Source organism: Lissotriton helveticus, chromosome 7, assembly GCF_964261635.1.
Source record: "Lissotriton helveticus chromosome 7, aLisHel1.1, whole genome shotgun sequence".
Taxonomy (NCBI): Eukaryota; Metazoa; Chordata; class Amphibia; order Caudata; family Salamandridae; genus Lissotriton; species Lissotriton helveticus.
Window position 1 is genome coordinate 1,621,345,019 of NC_136068.1, and position 18,201 is coordinate 1,621,363,219.

Sequence of the window (18,201 nt, forward strand, 5' to 3'; positions counted from 1 at the left end):
AAGGTATCAGATTACTGTGTGTGACATTTTCAAAATTTCAGAGTAATTATGAGTGACATTTTGAAGACTATGAGTGACACTTTTTCTCGAGCAAAATCAAGCAATGAAGACCAGGGAAACATAAATATCAGAAATTACACCTATTTGAGCAACGAGAAACGCTAAGAAAGTCACTGAGCTAAAGTGCGCTAACAGAAGGCTACTGAAAACTGAGCAGAGTCAGATTGCGTGAATGTCACGCATAATTAAAGTGAAATTATGAAAACGCCACAGTTAGCAATCTGAAACCTTGGTGGCTATGGTGATCAGTGTAGAAATGTGCTCTAATTGAGGTGTGATCCTCTGCACCCGCAAGCTGACCAGCCTGTCAGATGTCTTTACACACTCGCAAGTGCCAAGAAGCTTTCCATCAGCTACAAATGAATGTAATAACAAAATAAATACATAGGATGTTCTCTGCAGAAATCAGGTTAGCTTACTCCAGCACTTTAGAAATGTCAGTTCATTCAAGGTCCAATCAGGCCTCCCGTGATGTCTGGTTACTCTGTGTAAGAATGCTGAAAGTTTTCTTTTAAAACTAATGTGAGGTCAGATTAATCCTTCCAAAAAGAGCTGCTTTCACCTGTGAGTAATGTAATCAGACCGTTTCTAGAATGCTAATAATTACAGTAAGACGCAGTGATCTTCTGTCTGAGGCATGGTGTAGAAAGGGTAAGGGGAGAGCCATAATCCATTTATGCGAAATAGATGGGCTGGTGAGGCCACCTTTTTGAGGGGCTCAAGAAGTAACTCCCCTTCAACTGGCAACAGGGTCTGAAACTGGCAGCTGCCGAGGGCGCCTGAGCACGAACCCCCCATTAACCTGGTCCTCAGAACTTCCAGACGCCAGCAGCTAAGACACTGGCGCCTCAAATGCATTCCGACTTTCTGACTCTGATTTTGCAGATTTCCTTCGGGCGCAGATCTTGGACTACTTCAATACCAATGCATGCTCCGTCAGCTCCCCTACCACAGTATGGAAGGCTGTGGTAGTGACCCTTCGTGGCCAGATAATCTCTTACCAAACAGCTGCCCGCTCCCATAGGCTTAAAGAGGTCCCTTCCCTAGAACATGATCTCCTCATGGCCGATGAAGCCTACGCTTCCAAACCCCACCACCTAGCTGAAACATGCAGCGGATTTATAAAGGTTGCACTCAGGCAGAAACAGATGGACACTGCAACATTTGTCCACCTTGCCTCGCAGGATTGTGGGGGATAAAGCTGGGAAGGTTCTGCACTGGCCGATGAGCAGGGATGTAGCCCTCTGCCTGATCCCTTCCATTGTAAAGGCGATGGGTCTAGACGAGAAGTAACACACCCACACTCAATAGCGCAGGTATTTGCATGCTATTTCAACTGCCTCTATGCTACTACTTCTCCCTCACCTAGCTGACAGTGACAGACAGGACCTCGACGAAACCATCACGGCAGCTGAAATCACTGCAGCCATGGGGGCACTACCCACCGGAAAATCGCCGGGCCCCAACGGCTTCTCTTTGCAAATTTATAAGAAATATGCCTACCTACTATTCACCCCCTGCTGGCAAAGAATGAGGAGGGCACACTGAGGGTGGCCAAAATCCCTTATGACCTCTGTGGTGCCCCACAATTTCTATTATCCTCAAACCTCGGAAATCCCCCAGGAATTGCGGGTCCTACAGGCTCATTTGCATCCTGAATATGGAATCTAATATTGTGACCAAATTTCTGGCAGACTGACTAGCGAAAGTCATCACCTCCCTCTTCCACCCAGACTAGAACGGCTTTATGCTGGAACATAGCACTTACAATTCCCTTTGTCGGGTGCACAATGTGATTGCCCTTTCCGAGGAATGCCAGAGAATCGCGCCCTTGTCTTAATTGACTTTGAGAAGGCCTTCAGCTATGTTCACTGGCACTTCTTGTTGTGCTTGTTGGAGCAGATGAACTTTGGTCTTCTCTTTTGCCGCTGGGTCCAAATGCTCTACTCGGGCCCCTGGCAAGAGTCTGGGGTGAATGGAGTAACTTCCCAGATCCTCCCTGTTGAACGGGGCACAAGAAAGGGCTGCCCTCTCTCGCCCCTTTTATTTGCACTCACTATCAAGTCACTGGTACAGTGTACTCGGTGCGACTCACAGCTCTGCGGCTTCCATTGGCCTGACCGATGCAAGGACAGGGTCTGGCTCTATGCGGATGACTTGCTTGTTCACGTGGGTGACCTAGAGACATCTATTCCCCACTTCCGGCAAATGCTGTAGGTCTAGGCAGATGCTTTTGGCATCAGGGCGTACTGGGCCAAGTCTACCTACATTCCCACCCGGAGCTCTCACAAAAATATTAGGGCCATTACCCGAAACTTGGATGGCCAAGCAGCAGGCTTGGGACCTTAACATCATACCTCTTGTTGCTGGGGCCAGAAGTGACATGGTCCATTGAGCCACTCTTCCTCCTAATGTTGCTGGCAGAGGAGCATTATTTAAAATGATCTTGTTACCGAAATTCCTCTACATGTTGCAAAAGTACTCCTTCCCTATCCCACCTCCTTCTTCCATACACTACAATCTGAGGCGACACGTTTGGGCCGGCGTCCTGCCAAGAATCTCCTTCCGTAAATGAATGCTACACTCAAGTGACAGCAGCCGGTGTTCTCAGACCTTCATATATATATATATGAAGGTCTATATATTATTGGGCTAGCTACCTTCTCCTTATCACTGATTGGTTCTTTATAGATTACATGGACCCCGCCATAGTGGCAGCTCTGTAAGAAAACAAGTTATTTACCTGTAACTTCAGTTATCCAGTATTGGTATCTTTCATAGATTCACATGCCTGAATCATTCCCCGTCGCCGAGGCGGGAGTCCCACGGTATATAAAAAAGCAGTACCAAAGGTAAATTATAGTAGTAGGCCTAAGAGAAAGGCCTGAGGCCTAAACTGTAGTAGCCTATCTACCTCATAATGCCAAAAGGGCCAAAGATTTTGTCCCAACCAATCAGCTTACAGCACCGTCTAGAACCCCCTCTGCAGAGCCAGTTCTCCTCAGATTTTCGTTAGCACAAGTGGGAAATGAATATCCCAAAATTAGAGAACTGACTCTCCGGGGAGGAGAATGGTTGCATGTGAATCTATGAAATATACCAATACTGGATAACTGAAGTTACAGGTAAGTAACTTGTTTTCTTATCCAGTATTGGGGTATCTTTCATAGATTCACATGCCTGAATCAGAGTAGCAAGCAGTATAACCATATACTGTCGTTTGCGGATGGTGGGAGACACTGGTTCATATACTCCCAAATAGCATCCTCAGTGTTTGAAAAAACATCTCTCTCTTTTTTTCTTAAAAACGGAGTAGTCTTGATGAAAGCAAAGCTATATCCAAGTTGAAAGCGATGGCGTAGAACAGCCTGTCCAACTGCTGCATCTTCTTGATGCAAAGATTGAAGACAGTAATGCTTAGTGAACGTGTGGACATTTTTCCATGTCACAGCACAACATATATTTTCCGGAGATACTCCAGCAAACAAAGCTGTCGACGTTGGTAATGTTCTTGTCGAATGAGCTTGGACTTCCCTCTGCAAAGGTTTGTTAGCCTTGCCATGGCATAAATAAATAGTAGATGGCAGCCATCTGGCTATTGTTGCCTTTGCTCCAGCATTTCTGAGAGTTGCTTAACCATAAGCAACGAACAGCTGGTTAGATCGTCTGATATCCTTAGTTTTCTGTAGGTAGAATTTCAAACAGCGTTTAACATCCAGCGAGTGTAATGCTCTTTCAGCTGGAGTGGATGGATCTGGAAAGAATGTTTTTAATCTTACCGGTTTGTTCAAGTGAAATTGTGTTGGTACCCTTGGAATGAACCTGGGATTTGTTCAAAGGGTTACGTAGGCCCAGGCAAAATGTAAAAAGGGTTCCTTTATAGTGAAAGCTTGGATCTCACTAACCCTTTTTCTGAGGTAAGAGCCAGTAAATGGGCAACCTTCAAAGTGAGGTATATGAGATCAGTTTTATGTATCAGCTCAAATGGACGGTTCATTAACTGCGCTAGCACTGTGTTGAGTTCCCACTCTGGAGGGGGTGCTCACACTGGAGGGAAGGCTCGGAAAAATCCTTTCATAAATTGTTTGACAAGTGAAGAAGAGCAGAGAAAAGGAAATTTTTAGCATTTCCTGAATCTGAAAAGAGCAGCAAGATGTATTTTGACTGATGAAAAAGTAAGCCCAGACTGGGCTAGAGAAAGCAGAAAATGGAGAACTTTTTCTGCAGGAGCTTGAATTGAGTGAATAGTATTCGTCTCACACCAACAGCAAAATCGCTTCCATTTGAAGCGATAAGGCTTGATTGTGCTTTGGGCACAAGATTTGGCCAATATTTCACAACAGACCTGTGAAATGTTGAGGTCATTGAACTGTAAGAAATGAGGAGCCACGCGTGCAAATATAAAACTGTGGGTCCGGATTAACCACTTGGCCTCCGTCACTTGACAACATCGTAGGCCAATATTGTCTTGGCCAATGGGGTGCAATCAGAATAAGATGGCAACCCTCGCGCTTCATCTTGCGGAGCACCTCGGAATCTATGGTATTGGGGAAAAAGCGTACAAGCAAATCCCTGACCATCGCAACCCTCTTGATCCCCGTTGAGGGAATCTGCTGGCGTAATATCGGCATTCCTCGTTAGCTCTCGCTGCGAATAGACCCAAGCTTGAAAACTGGGTTAGCCTGTTCCTTTTCCAGCTTCCACTTGTGACAGCACGACTGAGACGTGCTCAGCATGCCTGCCAGGGTATTGTGGAGACCCCTGACGTGTTTGGCTCTCAGGGCATCTTGTGGAATGTGACCCCTTCCCACAATTCCTGATCCTCTTGCGAGAGCATAGCTGATTTAGTTCCTGCTTGTTTGTTGATATAATACATGCTAATGGTATTGTCAGTCTGGACTAGCACAAAGGAACCCGCAATCCTCGGGAGGAATGCTTGGAAGGACAGAAAAAAAGCGCAGAGCTCCAGCCTGTTTATCTGCTGTTGTTTTTGTCTTCAAGACCATCTTCCATGAATCTGCAAAACCTGCAGATGACCTCCCCATCCTTCCATAGAGGCATCAGTCGTAAAAACGAAATCTGGAATGGTCTGTAGGAACGTGAGACCCTGGGTTAGATTCTCTGTGTGCGAACACTAATGCCGAGAATTTATCATGCACAGCGTGACCTTGATGGTATCGTCCAACGAACCCATGGCTTGTTGCCATTGAAGTTGCAGTTCCTCCTGAAGACGTCTTATTTTGAGCCGTGCCAAGGGTATGAGATGTATCGCTGAAGAGCATATCCTCAGGAACGAAGCAAACATTCGGACTGAGACTGTCCTTTTTGAAATTAACCTTGTCAATTTTTTAAGACATAGCTGGCGGCGGTGTGACCAGAATGCGTTGCACTGGACCGTGTCTCACCTTGGTCAGAGAAAAACATGACTTGGAGAGAACGTAACTGATTTGCTGTCGTTGAGAACCAGCCCTAGAGAAGAGAAGAGATGGGTACATTCTGCTGTGGCAATCTTGGCTTCGTGTTCTAAAGAAGCTTTGAGCAGCCAATCGTCTAGATAAGGAAATACTTGTATTGCTCAAGATCTCAATGCTGCTGCCACTGGTGCCAAGCACTTCGTGAAAGTTTTTGGTGCCGATTTGAGCCCAAACGAGAGCACTTTGAACTTCTAATGGACACCAGCCACTTGAAAGCGAAGATATTTACGCTTTTTGTGGTGGATAGGTATGTGGAAATACGCATTATCCAGAGAAGCCATAAAATCTCCTTCGTTTAAACAACTCAAAATCTTGTGAAGACTAGGGGAGGGGGAACCCTGGGCGGAGTAGGAGAAGGCTGTTTGATGAATTCCAGGGTGTGGCCATTGGTTACTAGGTCTAGAACCCATTGGTCTGATGGCATTTCCTGCCACTTGTGAACAAAAGCTGAAATCTTTGGGCCCACGGGTAAGGAAGGTAAAATGGTTGGCGCCCTGCGGAGATCACTGCTTCCGGTTAGTGTCCCGGCCTTGATACTGCGATCTCTTTCGACAACCATGACGGGAGATAATAGTCGTAGACTATTGACGGTATGATGCCTGGTTCTAAGGAAGTACTGGGATTGATACTGCTTATTCTGTTGGTTTTGGTATCCTCTTCTTGATTTAAAACCACGTCCTTTCGCTCCTCTGAAAGATCCGCGCCCGTATTGAAGGGTGACTAATGATCGTGCAGTATCTGTGTCAGTTTTATATAGCTCAGCGGGCTTCATCAATATGTATACCAAACTAAAAACTCTCCATCATAGGCCATGTCTAGAATCTTGGTTTGCCTCTCAGGTCTGAAATTAGTGGCTTTAAGCCATACCTGACGTATAAGCACTGCAGCTCCTGCTAGCTGACGGAAGTTGGTGTTCACGATGTGGAAGGCGCAATCTATAGCTTCCGATGCGGCACGTTCCTTCCTGCCCTCGGTCCTCAGGAATGAGGTCAATGAAACTCGCCATGTCTGACCACATTTGACGGTCATAACAGCCGATTATGGCTAGAAGATTGGCAGCTCTAATAGAGGCCGCTGCCAAAGTAGAGAATGTATTTATTTTGTTTGTTTTTTGCCTATAAGGTCCAAACGATGTTCTTCCTTGTTAGGCGGTGTGGTGATAGGCATTGCTGGATTTTAAGATTGTTGTTGGGCGGCCTGTGAAACTACTGAATCTGGCTGAAGGGTGGCCTATCAGTCAGGATGGGCTGTTAGCAGGTGCGCAGTATTTCTTTTCTATGCGCAGAAGCACTGCTGGAATAGACATTGTCTATTATAGGTACCACTCTCGTGATCTTCCTGGATTCTTCCTTGAAATCATGAAGGAACTATTCTGTCTGTTCGACTGTAACTGGCGGTTGAAATCTAGCTGCTGTCCGCTTCATTAAATTATGTACAGGATGCTGCCATAGATGAGGCCATCGTAGACAATCTCATCGTAGACTTTGCTGTCGTAGACATGGTTATGTAGGCAAGGTTATTGGAGACGGGAACTTCCTCATAGATAACCGTCATGAACAACCATCATAGATGAGGCTGTCGTAGATGACAGTCATAGACAATGCCATCATAGATGAGGCAATCATAGGTGAGGCCATCCGTAGATGAGAGAATTATAGATGAGGTAGTCCTATGATGGCCATCCGTGGATGAGGCCATTTGTGGATAAGGCCATTCATGGATGAGGCCATTCTTGGATGAAGCCATTCTTGGATGAGGTCATTGTTGGATGAGGCCATTGGTAGATGAGGTCATGCATAGATGATGAGGCTGTCATAGACGACAGTCATAGACAATACCATCATAGATGAGACAATCATAGGTGATGCCATCCGCAGTAGAGGCAATTATAGGTGAGGGAATCGTAAGATGGCCATCCGTGGATGAGGCCATTCATAGATGGGGCCATAGGTAGTTGAGGCCATTCGTACATGAGGCCATACATAGAAGAGGCCATTGTCATAGACGACCGTTGTAGATGACCATAATAAATGAGGTTGTCTAGCTGAGGCTGTCCTAGGGAATGCCATTGTAATAGAGACCATCATAGATGAGACCGTCATCGACGACCGTCGTAGATGAGGCCATCGTCGACGACCGTCATAGATGAGGCCGTTGTCGACGACCTTCGTAAATGTAAATGTATGTGTCTTGTAAAGCGCACTGCTGCCCTGAGGCGTCGTGGCGCTGTAGACCGCTGGGGAACCCGTCCTGGATATTCCTGTGAGATGGTCCCTCCTGGGTATCTCCAAGGTGAAACCAGGCATCCCCGGCGAATGTGGGGGGCCGTTGTAGAGATGAGGCAAGCTAATGCCCAGAGTTGCCGAGTGTGATCCCTGGTTAGAGTAGGCACCAAGGCGAGAATTATTGAGTCCGCTGACCCTGGTCCACGACCCTGCCGCGTTGGGAATTGAACCCTGGTCCCGGGCCGTTCTCTGCTTCCGGGTCTGCCGCCTCTAACCAGTGAGCCACACCTCTCCACAACCAGTGAGCCACACCTCTCGTAGATGAGGCTGTTGTCGACGACCGTCGAAGATGAGGCCATCGTCGATGACCGTCGTAGATGAGGCCGTCGTCGACGACCGTCGTAGATGAGGCCGTCGTCGACGACCGCCGTATATGGGTCCGTCGTCGACGACCGTCGTAGATGGGGCCGTCGTCGACGACCGTCGTAGATGGGGCCATCGTCGACGACCGTCGTAGATGAGGCCGTCGTCGACGACCGTCGTAGATGAGGCCATCGTCAACGACCGTCGTAGATGAGGCCGTCGTCGACGACCGCCGTAGATGGGTCCGTCGTCGACGACCGTTGTAGATGGGGCCGTCGTCGACGACCGTCGTAGATGAGGCCGTCGTCGACGACCGCCGTAGATGGGTCCGTCGTCGATGACCGTCGTAGATGAGGCCGTCGTCGACGACCGTCGTAGATGAGGCCGTCGTCGACGACCGCCGTAGATGGGTCCGTCGTCGACGACCGTCGTAGATGGGGCCGTCGTCGACGACCGCCGTAGATGGGGCTGTCGTCGACGACCGTCGTAGATGAGGCCCTCGTCGACGACCGTCGTAGATGAGGCCGTCGTCGACGACCGTCGGAGATGAGGCCGTCGTCAACGACCGTCGGTCGTAGATGGGGCCGTCGTCCTCGACCTTCGTAGATGGGGCCATCGTCGACGACCGTCGTAGATGAGGCCGTCGTCGACGACCGTCGTAGATGGGGCCGCCATCGATGACCGTCGTAGATGAGGCCGTCATCGACGACCGTCGTAGGTGAGGCTGTCGTCGACGACCCTCGTAGATGAGGCCATTGTCGACGACCGTCGTAGATGAGGCCAATATTGGTGAGGCAGTGATAGTAGACGTGGAGTTTTTAGACTCCTAATGTCAGGTTAAGAGGATTTCCCTGATGAGTTGTAGGATCAGCCTCTGAGGAAGTTTTTTCAAATTGCCTCTTTCTGTGAGAAATGCCTTATAAAGACTCGAGGTGAGTCTTTATGGCTTCATGCGCGCTCTCTGGAGGCTCCTGGCGCGACTTTTCCCTTTGACCTCTCCTATGAGGTGAAGGAATCCTCGTTGACCTCATCAGAATTAGCAGATAAAAGTCTCTGTAATCCCAATAATAGCCTCATCTCTGAGAACGTGAGAGTTATTGAGGAAAAGGTTAGACATATTTCGTAGCCTATTACCTTATTTTCTGCCAATCTGCCATATTACTGCCTTAATAGGGTCAGAGAAATTAAGTATGATCCAGGTTGAAGAAACTGAGCAGAGCTCAGCGAGACTCCATTCACACACGACGTGCGGTGAAAATCTGAGGAGAACTGGCTCTGCAGAGGGGGTTCTAGAGGGTGCTGTAAGCTGATTGGTTGGGACAAAATCTTTGGTCCTTTTGGCATAATGAGGTAGATAGGCTACCACAGTTTAGGCCTCAGGCCTTTCTCTTAGGACTACTACTATAATTTACCTTTGGCACTGCTTTTTTATATACCGTGGGACTCCCGCCTTGGCGACGGGGAATGATTCAGGCATGTGAATCTATGAAAGATACCCCAATACTGGATAAACTGGAACGCCACAGCACCATCAATCTATTCTACAGCTCCCCCATCTCTACAACCCTGCTCTCAGCCATCCATTCGACTCTACTTGCCTGGCACCAGGAATGATCAGATGGGATGGGGTGCCAACAGCAATGACACAGCTGTGGGCTTGGTCCTTGCTATTCAAAACTTCTGTCTTGGAGGGTTTTAGAGCATGGGAATCCCCACTGGCATCACATTACAGGGGGACGAGTGACAGGGCACGTCCTTGTGTGTACGTTTCAACACCTACACAATGCTCAATCACAGTTCTTCTGCTTTCTACAGATATGAAATGCCTTGGAGGTCCCTTGCTCCTTTAAAGCCCCTCCTCCAATCTCACCCCCTGAAAGCACACCTGTTGGAATCGCAGTCAGGATGGACATATCCTGCCTCTTCCGCATATTGATAAATATTACTCACCACCCTATGATTACCCTCGGAGAGCAATCGGAGGGGAATCTGGGTCCTTTGAATGATGATGACTGGGTAGAAGCAAAAATTGCTTCTAGGTCCCTGGCAATTTCAATGACGTTCCGCCTCATCCAGTTGAAATATCTCCACCATGTATACTATAGCCCCAAACAGGTGCATGGCATTTGGGGCACTCTATCACTGAGGTGTTGGCGGTGCCTACACCCAAAGGGCAGCATCTTCCACATGGTCTGGGAATGCTCAACCATCCAGGCATACTGGTCACGCATTTGCACTACTCTTTATCATATCAACACAGATCAATTCCATTAGATCTAAAATTTGTTATTTTGGGCCTTCTGGACGCTTAGGGAGGGTGTCCCAATGCTAGGCAACTTGTTGGAGTGGGCTTCATCATTGCAAAAGGGGAAATTGCCCGACATTGGCGCTCCGATCTTGCGCCGACATTTCATGAATGGACAAGGTGCTGGACTTGTTTCTAAGTGCAGGGGATGTCCGGAAAAACACTGTAAAATATGGGGTGAATGGTTGACATATTATGAATCTTTATTTTCTACAGGATGATCTTTCTTATATATACTTCCGCCTCTTGGCTAGCTGGGTATTGTGAGCTGGACTTACTGTTACAGCGCTGTTAATATTATATGTTGACTTGCTTTTGTTATGGTATCTGAAAATTAATTAACATTTATTTTTATAAAAATAGTTAAATTGCTTTTTTTTCTGGGAGAATATGAGAGTGTATTGCTTGGAGTATGACAAAATTATGCTATTCGTATATACGTTTTCTGGCTCAAATGAACTTACAGTTGGTTGGTGTGAAGACATTTTTGTGCAAGGGCCTAGAAAGGACGGGCAAGCACAAAGCGCAAAATAGAGTTTCTGGTGCGGCAGAAAAATCTAAAGCGATGACGTTTTGTTTACTGTATGCCATTTACGGCCCCAACGGTAGTTTACAATAACTAGAAGTGCTAGTTTTAAGGTTAGCTGAGTGATAAAAAGAATATTAACAATGAGGTTGCATTATTCTAAGCATAATATGACTAGCGAAGCCATCAGCCTATTTTTAGGGTGGACATGAAAGCTGTGCTGTAAGGTCACTTGAAGAATCATCTGGATCCGGGAGACGAGAGTGGTTAAGCAAAGGGCAAAGGGAAGTTGCAAGTCTAGCTGAATGACCAATAGATAGAAGATTGAGCTGTGGGTAAGCAGGGCCAAGATAGTGGGTTGAGTTAGAAGAGGAGGTGGATTGGAATAGTAACATATTAGTGCCTGATAGAATAGTTTATGTCAGGGGCTACTGAGGTGAAAGCAAATTTGTATGCCACAATCTGTCATACTAACACAACCTTTTGCTAACTATTACAGTTACTGTACTATTTCTGAGCACTTCTGCCAAAGCCATTGGTGTGTCAGCGCAGTGTGACTTGAAGACTGATGATATAAAAAAAGGGGTGATGTCTTGTTGGGCATTCATGAGAAAGAATACGTAAGGGTACCCCTATTCTTAAAAATGTGGGGCATATTATCAAGGACAGGCGATCCATTATCGCCGCTTTATCGGCAGTTTCCTGCCGATAAAAGCGGCGAAAATGGATCGCCTGTCCTTGATAATATGCCCCACAGTGCTCACTACATGCCAGAAGACCTCTCCTCCACTCTCCACCATTTTCACCTCTTTTTCGTTGTTTATTGACAGCATAGTAGATCACATTTCTATCTTTAAACCAAGCTGCCCAGCCTGCCCTCATCCGAAGAACTGTTCAACATGTCCAAGATCTTCTTCCGAGCCAGCGCCCTCCTCAGGTGCAGCTTATAATCATCCATGATGACTTCATCATATCGACGCAGTGGGAAGAAATCCCCGTTGATGACCAGGCCGGCGCGCAGAAACAGGTTCCGTGTTAAGAAGTCGAGCACGGTAATCAGCCACCTGTGGAAATGAGTTTGAGTGATTGAGTGCAATTAACAATTTGCAGAACTTAGTGAAGGTTTCCCCTACACTCAGAAAAAGCACTGACTGGACAAGTATATATTTGTTATAATTGCGTGCCAGTAAATGGTGATTATTTGTTCATTACTATATTAGACTTGGACAAAAACAGCAATAAGCTTAACTTGAACGCTTTAACCACCCGATACAGTGGGATTGGAGTGCTGCACTAACAAGTGGTGCAGAGATTCAGTTAACAACTAGAACTGTAAATGACCCATCAAGATGAGGAGACTCTGCAAAGAAAGAACCTTTCTGACCAACGGTAGACAACGCTTTGAGATAACCACATATGTAAGAGACTACACGCCAAAAACAGAACCAAGTAGGAAGGTTAATTCTCTGGGTGAGCTTAATCTCATGCTTGAAACCAGACAGTTCACACTTGGCCTGGTTTTGGTCATTAATCGGTCGAGTTTGGCACCGCGGACAGGTGCTCCATAATGAATTGGTAGGACTCCCGCATCGCCAAACTTTCAGTTCACTTAGAAGTGATGGAACTACTGCATTTTGGACAATGGAGCCACAGCTGACTCTGCTGTCGGAAACCCTTGAATCCACGGTCCATACAGCTTAGGACTACTGTTTCATATTGTCGTTATCTCATCGTATTTAGACCATCATTGATTTTCCCTGCATGCTTTGCATCAGGTAAGACATCAAATAATGATCCTCACACACTGGAATATACTCACCTCATTAGATGTGAGAACCATTTTTGTTTTTGTTTTTCTGAAACGCAGTAAAAATGATTGCTGAGCTGTCCAAACAAGCAAGGCATCTGCAAGTAACTTTTCTGTGATTTAAGTATATCTGCTGCACCGGCAAATACACTGAGGGCATAGAAATGGCCACCAGCCAGGCGAGAATCTCTAACTATGGTGGGGATCCCCTGACGGGAAAGCAGAGGCCAGGGCCTCTGCCAACCTGACCTGGTAGAAGACTACCCGCCATGTTCTAAATGAACCCATTACTTTCTTCTATAGACTTGATTGACGTTCAAATACTGCCACAGTGACAGTTGACTAACTTTGACTTTGAGTTTGGAAAGGGCTACCATTGGTGAGCCGGAGGATGCCTCAAGAAGGGTAAAGAATGGCTCTGTTTATAATCCTCAAAATATGAGTACTAATTGAGCTCAATAAATCTTCATAAATCCACTATGTAAATCTTTTGATTAGTCAAGCAGAAAGATCAGAATTAAGGACATTCACAGTTTTTATTCATGCAATGGGGGCAACAATAAAGCATTTTTAGTATTTAAATTAGGTCTACAGTTATGCATTTGGCATAAGGGAAGAACAGTAATAGTGATTGACGCTGTAGCACAATCAAGATCTCTGACAGTTGAATGATGTAGGCTGTGCATCAAAGCTTATTCGTTTGTTTCCCTAGGGTTAAATAGCATTAATCCCACGATTACGCATTCTATTCAATGTGAGAGAGGGTGTCCCTCACTGCCTCTATGACAGATCGCACATGAACTTTTGCATATAGTTGTGACACCGAGATTCACACTCTTCAGAAAATTGGGTCACTGGTTGAGGGGGTGAAACCATTCTCTGTCAGGATGAAACACACGCAAACCCTAAATTAACCTATGCTTAACTCTGTGGTGTTTGGCACAGAGCAGTCAGGCTTAACTTAGAAACAATGTGTTAAATATTCATGCGGCACGTCAGACAGTAATACAGTGAAAACACAACACAAGAAAAATCCCACATCAGTTTAGAAAAACAGAGCTAATCTGAATAAATTATTTGAGGCCAAAACGACAAAAATCTAGGGGTCAGATATATCAAATATTCACGCAAAGCAGCAAGACACCTTACCCCACTGCATGAAAGGGCAGGAATCTGCCGTATTTATCATTATACAGAGCACTTCTGAGGTTCCGTGAAAATCGTCACGACGTTTTGGGCATCGCCAAATATGGACGAGTGTGGTATCTATGAACCGTAAATGACGAGTTTAGTAAGTGTACACGGTATCGCCATGCTACTCAGAAGAATTCATCTCATTTACGTGTTTCTACATCTGAACCCTTGGGTTCCATTTTAGATACGGCACCCATTTTGTTTCTTGCCCTCACGTAGTCAGCGAACAGGCAACTGCCCACATCGTGACCCTCTGTTCCCAAGCTTTACGGTGGAAGTATAGTCCTTTCATGCGTCTTTTATGAGTAGGGGGAGGACGCTGCTAAAGCAGTTGCCTCCGCCCGGAGGTGATCCTGGCGTGCCGGTCTATTGTTTCAGCCTTGCACGTGCTGGGATCAAGCCCTTTTAAGCCACGATTACGCATCCAATATTATCCTCACATTCTCTCCTCCCTGTTGTCTGATTTTCCCTGCAGCTGTTCTTGTCTCTTTCTTATGCTTATTTACAACTCAAGTGGAATGTACCTAATGGTGGGAAGATGTGCTTTTACAGTTGGAACTGGTGATGTTAATGTAATTATGTTCCGGAGCTCTGAATACATGAAAGCGACCCTTTGAATTATACTGTGGGAACTGAGCTGTAACCTTTTGCTTACGTATTGTGCAATGACAAGATCTTGTATAAAAGAGAGCGACACACAAATGCAATTTGAAGCAGACTCTTGGAACCTACACTCTGTTGTACTTCTCATGACTTTTGCATCCCTGCAGTAATAAACACTGATCTTTGACGCCGAAGGAAGTCTCCCGTGTCTCTGTCTTTAGTGCGCCAGAACAGGTATCCCACGAAGGTTTTAGGTGTTGTTCCCTGGCACCGCTGGGCCTTAAATAGCCCAGTCCTTCAGTTGGCGCCCAACGTGGGGCGACATCGGCGGTACCGGTCCAAAGCCTGGCGATTGTGAGGAACTTCGTGTGAAATCTCCGAGGAAAAGGTGCACCCCGCTTCATCGATCCTGTTGTCGAAATAAGTGGTCCGAAGATTTTTCCCGCGAAGATTCCCGCCTCCTGACGGCTGTGACGGACCGATGCCCTGACTGTCGACCTTTTTTCGACGCCTGGCGTAGACCTTTCGTACAGCGAGACGATAGACGGGCCTTCCTGGTGACGCCATTGAAGCTCTCAGTTAAGTATTTGTGGGTCGCTCCCAGTCCTTAGTTGTTGTTTCAGCTTGTTGAAGCTTTGTTGTTAGCATGGTTCCATTGCATTTGTGGTTCTTAGTTGTTGGTTCTTAGTTGTTATTTGACAGTTGCAATTGCCAAAACCGAGGGTTTTGTCTTCCACGAAGAATTAGTGCTTCGGTAACCCTTGAAGTTTGATACTAGGTTAGTGTGCACGATGCCTAGCCATAGTGGTATTCTTGGTTTCTTTAAATGTTGCAACAATGATTCCCGGTTGGAGGACTCGTGTCCGATACCTCCAGTTGGAACTCCGATATATGAGCTCTATAGTCGACATGGTGTGGGCCCTATTATATATAATAAATATTGGGTCCGTTACACGAAAAAAGATGGTGTCCTTAGTTGGCCACCGCATGGAAGTTTTGAACTTACGATTTTAGATAATCTTGAAGCTAAATTATTTAAAAAGAAAGCTAGGCCAGCTATGTTTGATTCTTTTCGGTTGTGGCGTAAAGAGGCCAAACGGAAAGAAATCAAACAGCTTAAAAAGGATCGAAGAGAAGGTTTCGTCCCGATAATGCAAGTTGTACAACAATGTCAGCGAGATAAAGAAGAAAAAGAAATAGAAGTTTCCACTAGACTGCATCACATGAGGATAGACAAATGTTATCCGGTTTTACCAGCTAGACAGGATAAGAAAGAAGAGGATTTAAAGGAGGATTCCTTGTTAGCGTATTTGATTAAATCGCCACCTCCTTATGCACAGGGTGCTACAGCCCCTGTAGTTCCTCCTGTAGTTCCGCCTGTTGTTCTTCCTGTTGTCCCTCCTGTTGTTCCGGCGGCTGTGGGTCAGCCCGGTGTTGGTCCTACGTTTGTCCCACCACCTGTCTCTATTCCTACTGCTCCTTTGCCTGTACCTTCTCAGCCTCTTGTCCCTGCCACCCCGACTACCTTGCCTGCTTCTGCTGTGTCGGCCGTCACTTCAAACGTTGTGGCTCCTGCTCTCCTTTCTCCTTCTGTTCGTAATCGTATCCCTAACACTGTTGCTACCCTTTATTTACCGCTTTCTGGTCAGTTATTTCCATCCGATACTTCTGAAACTCCCCAAAGACGGAGTCAGATCCCTAGTGGAAGGGAAAAAGAGACGTTAGTGACAATGGCACATAGGTGGATAAGACATCCTGCCAACTACCCTCCACGCATGGTTTTCGAGACGTTTTCTCAGTTTAATGAGCCTACACAGAGATTCGTGTTCGAAGAAATGTGTAACTTTTTGAGGGAAGAATGGTATAATAACAATTTAGATAACGTACCGCCCGATATGATTGAACTTCAGAGTCAATTTTTGAGCGGTATGATTGTAGGTGGAGATGTACGACGTGCCTTAGAGCGACTGTTAGCCCATAGGTCGACAGTGCATTCTCGAGTGGCGTTTGATGACGACTCTGAGAATTGGAAAGCGGCTCCTGGTCAGTACCCTATGAGAGAGGTCCCGCCAGTGTGGATGCCAGGTGATCCTGGTGCTGCTCCCCCAGTTTTGCCACATTTTCAAAGAGTCTGGATACACCTCCCATGGAAGCGATCAGAAGTCTTACAGGTCAAACAGTCCTTGCCTGATCCACGCAAGAATCCGGCGGGTTACTATAAGGAGTTGTCCCAATTGGTGGATGCTACTATTATGAACCTTGCCGACATCGACATGCTGTTCGGTAATGTTGTGCCACAACCGGTTTGGGCGAAAATCCGCCAGGAAAATCATGCGAATGAGTTAGGCGGTGATTGTGCTGCACTAATAGAAGCTGATGGCCGACAAGTTGGTGGGGCTAAGCCTGAGCAGTTACTTACGGATCTACCTCAGAGAATAATTACACTTATGAAAACTCTCATGCCAGCGATGAGGGTGAACTGGGATAAATTATCAGCTTGTAAGCAAAAGAAAGATGAGAGTGTCTCGGACTTCTTTACTAGGTTCGAGGAAGCATTTGTCGATCATAGTGGTCAGGATATGAGCACTGAGGGAGGTCAGCGGTTATTCGTTGATAAGTTCGTGTTAAATTTGTTACCTGAACTATGCAACAAATTGAAGAATTCAGAAAGTGCATGGGCTGTTTCAACCACTGCACAGATATTAGCAATGGCTCAATATTATGAGAATAGGGAAAAAGAAGAAAGTGATCGTGTTGATAAGAAAACGAAGGAGCTCAAAACGAAGGTTTTGTTGCAGCAAGCATATCCTCCACGTTCAAATCAAAATGATTCGCAACAGCAATATAGACCACAATCGCAATCCTCCAGAATACAGTCACGTTCTGACTCCTCTGACTTCAGATCTACGCTTGGGTATAACCAGTGTGCATATTGTAGAAGAGAGGGACATATAAAATATGATTGTCCGGCTTTACGTGATCGCCTTAATGGTGTATCGGCACGAGGGGGTCGTGGTGGTCCTCAACAATCATCTCGAGGTAGAGGTTGCGGTACCTTCCAAAATCAGACTGAGCGCCCTAATACGTCCTCGGACGCGATTAATTGTTTTGACCAGCGAAATGTAAGGTCCGATAAATCAGCACAGTATTATGCGGACGACTATTACGTTGAACATGAAACTGTTGTAAACGATCGTTACTAGGACAGCCACCGACAGAGAGCGGGAGTAGTATCAGTTCCGGTTGATCAGAGTGGGCCTTACGTCGCAGTTGCTACATCTGGCGTAGTTGAGCCTTTTCTGTTAGACACTGGTGCGACGAAAAGTTCCATCATGCATTCGAAACTCCCTGGCGCACCTTTGTCCGGCTTAACAAATGTTTCCGTTGGATTCTCTGGCGCCCCTGTTAGCAATCCTGTCTCTAGCCCTTTACCCCTTACAATTGGCCCTCGTGAGCTAGAGGCTCCATTGATTCTATCTACTGGTTGTGGTGAGAATCTTCTGGGCTTGGATTTGTTAATACGGTTATATGCGACATTGTATTGCTCTCCTGAAGGAGTGGAGCTTACATTAGGTCGAAGAGTAATCTCTCCTATGTACTTGTCGATCGATAAACTCCCGCCGGAATTGAGCTCCCTTCCTGCG

General features: G+C 46.3%; 1 protein-coding gene across 1 annotated transcript in view; it reads right to left on the reverse strand.

Moving 5' to 3' along the window:
* Nucleotides 1-11,693: 11,693 nt before the first annotated feature.
* Nucleotides 11,694-18,201, reverse strand: part of C7H19orf81 (chromosome 7 C19orf81 homolog) — a 576,103-nt gene continuing 569,595 nt past the window's right edge. Inside the window, exon 7 of the mRNA XM_078655301.1 lies at nt 11,694-12,017. Within this exon, the coding sequence (XP_078511427.1) occupies nt 11,807-12,017 (211 nt within the window). The 3' untranslated portion in view covers nt 11,694-11,806. The remainder of the gene's footprint in view (nt 12,018-18,201) is intronic.